The 7203-nt window shown below is 36.1% G+C and overlaps 1 protein-coding gene across 1 annotated transcript in view; it reads right to left on the minus strand.

Annotated features, from left to right (window-relative positions):
• The window catches only part of CNST (consortin, connexin sorting protein), a gene marked incomplete at its 3' end in the record, with an annotated part of 28069 nt that extends 25441 nt beyond the window's left edge, over positions 1-2628 (minus strand). The window contains exon 1 of the mRNA XM_079550725.1: positions 2208-2628. Coding sequence (XP_079406851.1) covers positions 2208-2583 — 376 coding nt within the window. The 5' untranslated portion in view covers positions 2584-2628. The remainder of the gene's footprint in view (positions 1-2207) is intronic.
• Positions 2629-7203: the final 4575 nt, after the last annotated feature.

Consider the following 7203-nt stretch of genomic DNA (forward strand, 5'->3'; position numbering starts at 1 on the left):
AATGCAACAAGGGACATAACTGGGTGCAAGGAACAAACCAGGAGGTGTTTTTAGATAGAATGAAGGCTATATTTAAGAAGAGATGCATACATTTTTTTTTTTTTTTTTTTTTTTTCAGCACATGGTCATGAAACACAAAAAGAGGACCCAGATGTTTTAGCAAACCTACCTCAGGAGAAAAAAAGTAACTTAAAAATGCACTTTAATAAGCAGTTAATAATCAGCTGTCACATCAAAACATGAAACATGCTCAATAACAACTACCACAAAACCCCTTCAGTTTAATGTTGTTGTGGTACTTCTACTACATAGCTAGACACTGCATATTGTTCCTGCATATAGTTGAGCTGTCACTCATTTGGAATCCAATTCTGCCCTTGGATTTAAAACAATACATCAGAGTCATTCAGGTTAATTCTACCTCACTTTATTTTAAATACAAGACAATATTTGCACCTTAGTAACAACATAACCAAGAACATTTCCTGAGGCTGCAACACTTAGTAATGTTATTTTATCATGAAGATGTTATGGGCCAAGATCACTCTTCATTTACTTATTCTCCATGTTCTTAAAAAGAGCACAAAACACCATTTTCTCTTGGAATCCAATCTTAATGTCCAAAGCACCTGTTTTTTGGTGTTCTTTTAATTGTTTCCTAAAAACAGGTATCTTATGTATATGTCTGATACTTGAAGAAGCAAAGGTGGAAGGTTTTTTCACTTTGCAAAACATATTGGGGGAAAAAAAAATAGTTCACTTCAAATATTTCATTTTCAAGAGAGAAGCTTTTTTTCAGACAACAGGAGTATTTTGGAGGGGAATAGATCATTAAAGATCTATATTATATCTATTACAGATCAATAAAGATCTAACTATATGTGAGTGAGCTCAAAATCATGTTTATCACAACAAACAAGTAAAATGACACTGCATGGCTTTTCCTACAATTTGACCACTTGATATTCACGTATTTCATTTGCAGCAACTCCAAATTTATCCCAACTATTTCACTTTTTCCCCATCATTTCTGTCCACATATCTGCATTACATTTTTTTTTTTTAAATTTTCCTGCTGTTACCAATTACTTCATCCAATCTCTTGTTTTATTTTCTTCTCTTTTTAAATATAAAATCTACACTTGAAAGATATACTCACTGATGTTCTGTATCACTTAATGAGCAATTCTCCTCACAATGACATATTTTGGTATCCTCTTATCTTTACTAGAAAACATAATTTTTCTCTTCTAGATCTTGCCTGTATGTAAAAGACACGGAACACAAAACTTCCTTTTCATTGCTCCACATATTTTGCAACCCTCTCAGATCATCATTTTTCAGAATTAGGCCATAAAAACACAAGTCATTTGTAAAACTGTACTCTACTATTTTTATTCCCCTAACTCCCCATCTTCTCAGCTTTTAGAAGGGGAAAAAAAAAAAAAAGAAAAACCGCAAGAGTGACTAAGTTGCTCCAAGTAACTCTCAAAGATACTGATGGGATGAAACACACTGAATTTAATTAATGTATTTGTAGCACAATGTCACATAAGCTTTATGATCTATGGCACAAACTTAATATGCATGTTGATGCAGACAAATCCTACTCCTTTGAAAAGGAAGAAACATCTCAAAAAAGGACATGTAATAAACTTTTACATATTCCTTCCCCAGTTCAGATGCAAAATATCTAAAGGAGAAGTAACATCAAAACACTTAAGGAACTCAAAATACTTAAACAACTCATTACTTGAAATGCACATCCTAAGACTACATACCAAGCTTTAAATTCTGACAGCAACAGGTCTAGACATTATTCATACCAAGATTTAAAATCTTGACTCTGTATCCAGACACCAAAATCTTGCACTTGAGCACTTCAGCAACAACATAATGCCTGAATTTCTGTCCACTCTGATTTGGAAGTCAGCCCAATTTCCATACTGAAAGTCTGTACTTGCTCGACTCATCCTTCTGTGATGTGTTTCGTTTGTTATATAGCTGATTAATTGAAATATATGCAATTAAAACATCTAGAATTTAATCTGATTTAGTAATTTTGAAGTAGAAAAAAAAAGCTAAATGAATTTTTAAAATAGTTAATATGGCACATAAAACCTATCTTTATTACTAGTTCACAGATTAAAACTATAGATCTATTTTTTTTAAGTAAACAGAACAGAAACATCTTTTTTAGAAAGTACCTTTAGTTTTTTTACTGGAGCTTCTTTTGCTTCTTGGACTTCTTTTTCCACCTGGCTGTTTTTCTGTGATAGGCTTTTCCTCCAGCTGAGGGTCCATATGGACATTCACAGATCTCCTCTCAGTCTCACTTTCCTTACAATCTCCACCGTCCATATTCTCATTATTATTGATGCTGTCCTGCTCACCTTCATTCTGTCTTCCCATAGCAATTCTACTACCGGTCAAAACTTCATTCCCATCGTTGTCAAGTTGATTTTCATTTTCGTCAGCTGTAGAAACCAAATGAGAGGTCAAACATTTGACCCTATAGTCAGCAGGAAGACTGTCCTTTGAGTCTATTTGTAGATCATTTGGTGGAAATTCTCTGTCGTCCATCAGAGCGTTACTTGTTGAACCACTTAATCCCCTTCCAGATATTTTTAGACCTAAAATACAAAACCAGAAGAAGCACTTATAAATGGTACTATAATTAAGCTCATGCTTAATTCCAGTCAATAAAGAATCACATTAGCAAAGTGATACAGTTTAAAGGCATGGGGAAATTCTTTCAAACAGCAATCCATTGCCCTGCTGGAAGTTTTGTAAAGCAAAGCTAACTACATACAACAATGACCTATAAATTTCTATTTTCATGCAATTATTATTGGTTCAAGTTACGTGACTAATAGCATAGCTGATCTTCACAGCAGTGCACAGTGTTATAACTGAAGTAACACGAAAAACCAAAAGATAACAAAAAGCACCACCTCCACTTACATCCGTGGCCAGAATAAAAACATTATTATCGCGTAAGATCACAGTTTGTCTGAAATAAAAATAAGCCAGGAAGAAACAAAAGCCAAACAACTTTCATTTCTGTCACTCATGGCACCACACCAAACATGTAGATGGGTTAATTCTCTTACAAGATCTAGATGCAAATAGAACCTGTTTATTGACTCAGATTGTCAGTTTATTTTCAAGAGAACATTCAACATGTCTTCAGTATACACACAGGCAGATGGTTTGCTAATAAAAAAATAAATCCACCACCTACTCTCAACAGGGGTCAATTTTCCCTTTTAGTGAACACACAGCTCTAATCAATGCTTCAATTAAGCACACAGTTACAAGAAAAAAGCATAACCCTTCATGTGGTACTCACAGAGGACTTTATTATTTGGTTTCCTCAGAAACCAAATAATCCTATATGCTAGGATCCTATCCTATAAATATATTTATATCCTATAAATATGCTTCCTTTTAGAAGCATAGAAATACTGTTGGTTTAACTTAGCAACTTGATGAAATGCAGCTCTGTTAGGTACAGCTCGTTAGATTTATCTCAAGCATTTTAAAAATTAAAGCAAAAAAATGGCTAGCAGTCTCGTTATATGGAAGAGCTTTGACAAGGTTCGTAAGGTAGCTTCCTATCTTTTCCTTCAAAGGAAAAAGCATTTTAGGAAAACTGTTTCACTGAATTCTTAGGTATTGTGATCTGGAATATACATAACTGAAATAGCTAAAATGCACATTTACTAAATATGCAACATATTGTTTCATTTTATTTGCTAGAAGAATTCAAATTGCATTATAAAAATGAAAAAATGCCAGGGAGAATTATATAAGCATTCCTCTTTAACCTTTGTAGTTGCTTATAGGACTTGAAAAAAGAAAACATCATTCTCATCTTAGGGAAGACAAGGAGAAGGATCCAGCTATGGGCTGCTCAACCTTACCTCAATCCTTGTAAGATGATGTAGAAGGTAATCCCAGAAGTCGTTTTCAAATATGTATAGGACAAGAAGGTCATAAAGAGTACTCAGCATGGGCTTAAGATGGATAAATGGCACTTAATCAACTTAATAGTCTTCTGTAATGATGTGACCAGTTCAGTAGATAAGAACAGTGGATACCATTTGTCTTGACTCTAGAAAGGCTTCTGACACTTTCTCCCATAACATCCCTATAGACAAAAATACAAAAAACCAGGCTACATAGACAGTGAGGTGAACTGAAAACTGGCTGAATGTCTGAGCACGGAGCACTGTGTTCAGGTGACTGAAGGTTGCAGACCAGTGACCAGTATACATCCAGGAGCTAAGAGCCAAGCCAGTACTGTTTACCCCTTCATTAATGACCAAGGTGATAAGAAAGTCTATCTACACTAAGTTTGATGATGATACAGGGGGAGGTTGTGCTGCTGTTCACAAGGACCTTGACAGGCTGAAAACAAATGGGATGATGGGAACTTAATGAAGTCTTACAAAGGAAAATGCAAAGTCCTGCACGTGGGAAGAAATAACCTCATGCACTGGTACAGACTGAGGGTCACCCAGATGGAAAGTAGCCTGCAAGAATGGCCTCGAGGTCCCTGCAGGCAGCAGTTGATCACCAGCTAGCAAGAAACCTTTATGGAAAAGATGCCAGCAGCATCTTGAGCTGCATTATGATAAGCAAGTCAAGGGAGGTGATCCTTCCTCTCTACTCAGCACTGGTGAGATACATCTTGCTGGGTCCAGTCCTAGGCTGGCCCTTAGCAGAAAAATATGGACATACTGAAGCAGCTCCAGGACAGGGCCAAAGAGAGGATTAAGAGTCTGGAGCATTTGTCAGAGGAGGTGAGGCTGAGAGAGCTGTAATTGTTCAGCCTGCATAGGCTCAGAGAATTTATCAACATATATAAATATAAAATGAGGAAGTAAAGGAGATGCGTCAGACTCTTCTCAGAGTCTCTTTCTCAGAGAAAGGAGTAGAGACAATTAACACAAGCTAAATATAAGAAATGCTAAACATAAAAATTAGTTTCAGTAGTAAGGTTGATTGAACATTGGAAAGGTGTTACCCAGAACAGGTTGTGAAGTAGCCATCCTTGGAGATTTTCAAAAGGCAACTGGACAGAGTCCTGACCAATCCACTCCTCTTTCTTCACTACAGCAAGTATTCTGCCCCTCTGTGACTGCCCTCTACACTTGTCCTGACACAACTTGTTAGTATTCCTGAGTTTATTTCTAAAACACTTCCTTCTTAACACAACATACATTTTGTTGAGATAACAGCTGCCAGGAAGTGTGCTAAAATAACTTTTAGTAGTCAACCACTTATTAGCAGAAGTTTACTTCTCCTCCACTCAGGTATTCTTGGGTCACTTCATCAAATACCGTTCTACTGGTTCTACAGGAGTGGCAAGACATGGGCAGCTACACCTGCCCTTAGATAATACTTCAACCAGCATATGCTCTGTGAAGGTTAGGAATTGGAATGACTGCGTGCCAGGTGCCCATGGTGTTTTCAGAAAGAATGCTCTATGAGTTCCTTGTAAGCACACAGAGGTGGATGAGCCACCAGCAGCTGGGCAATGCAAAAGCAAAGTCAGTACAACTCATTTTCTGCTTCCAACCTGAAGAGCTTGTTAGCCACTTCCAGCCATACCTGTCCAACAAAAAAGTACTGCCTTCCTATAACACATGTGCATCTTAAAAAAAAAAAGCAACAAAACTCAGTCTAGAAGATTAATGAATTGTACACTGAAGTGGGAAAGATGCAAGTTGTAATTTTCTTTGTCAAACTAACAAGAGAAATGGCTTTCTTCAAGTACCAGAAAGACAAGGAAGGGATCTCAAGAGGAGATGCTCATCTGAAGAATGTATCTGTCCATAAGAGGGATGCTCCTTATTCAAGCCCCTTTCTCTTCAAGAGTTAAACATGAAAAGAAGAGCTAAAAGGAGAACAGAACTTAACTATTCCTGTAAGAATCAGAACCAGAATATGTTTGTTATAGTCACCCACATAGAAGTAACATTTATTGATGGTAACTGTTATAAATCATTTGGGGAAAAAAAAAAAAAAAAAAAAGCCCAAATACCACATTAAACTTGAGAGGTCTAATTCTTACTCTTCCTAGCACATGAAACAGTAATTATTGCTGCCCCACTCAGCTCATGGATTGAATGGTACATCAAATAAAAGAAGTTAGAGTGCACTGCCCAAAGCCAATGAGGAATTAATTTTATCAGCAATAATTAAAAACCAGGATGTCCTGTGATGTTCTACCACTGTTTTGCATCTATCAGTAGACAACTGCTCTTCCTTTCAACAGCTATCACTGGGAAAACTGAAACATTTAAACAAGGTGTTTCCTATTAGATTGCAAAATGAGGAAAAGATGCTTTTGATAAATGACATTTTATACAACAGAGGTTAACATTTTGATGGAAAATATTAAGTCATTTCCTTTTAACATGTGGCTAAAATGACAGTCCTCTAGCTGAGACACTGGACAGCCTTTGCAGCCAACGTGGGACAACTTTTTTTGGTTGATAGTCTGAAACACAATACTATTGCAAATAAAATCAGCCTTTAAAATCTACTTATGACAACTCAGAGAGAACCCAAAAAGAGCTATATCAAAGAATTTAGGTTAGTCCTGCTCTTGAACTTTTGAAGGAATTCCATTAAGTAAATCAACTTCCATTTTAGAAAGGCCATACTCTTCAGTGTTCACTCTCATGTAGTTCCTAAATTCCAACAACTTTTTTAGTTGCTCATTTCTGTGTATGTGTACCGTGACTTCCTTTCATCAATCCTTACTAGGGGAACATTACCTTCAATACAGTTATCTGGATGAAAAAAATGAAAGATCAGAGGTAAAAGTTCTAGAGGAAAAGGGACAGCACAACATGTGTTAACAGTTATCAGCCTAGAAAGGTTGCCATAAGAACAAGCAAGCAGGCTGTCTAGAGATATGGATTTGCCATCTTCTTAAAGAAGAGATTAAGCAAGACTTAATTGTGAGGACAGGAAAAAAAGAGATAGCACCTAGGATTAAGGGAATTTAATTTTCTTTATTGTTGCAAGGCTTTTGTCTCTTGCTTTCATATACATTTATTATTATTTTTAACACAAACAGCCTAGCAAGTCCTAGAGGAAAATGAAAATCATTTGATTCTGCTAAAAAATGGTATTTTTACAGAGTTAAGGCTTTTAGCTCTTGAAAAAAATAAAAATAAATTAAAA

The sequence above is a fragment of the Tetrao urogallus genome (genome assembly GCF_951394365.1).
Source record: "Tetrao urogallus genome assembly, chromosome: 2".
NCBI lineage: Eukaryota > Metazoa > Chordata > Aves > Galliformes > Phasianidae > Tetrao > Tetrao urogallus.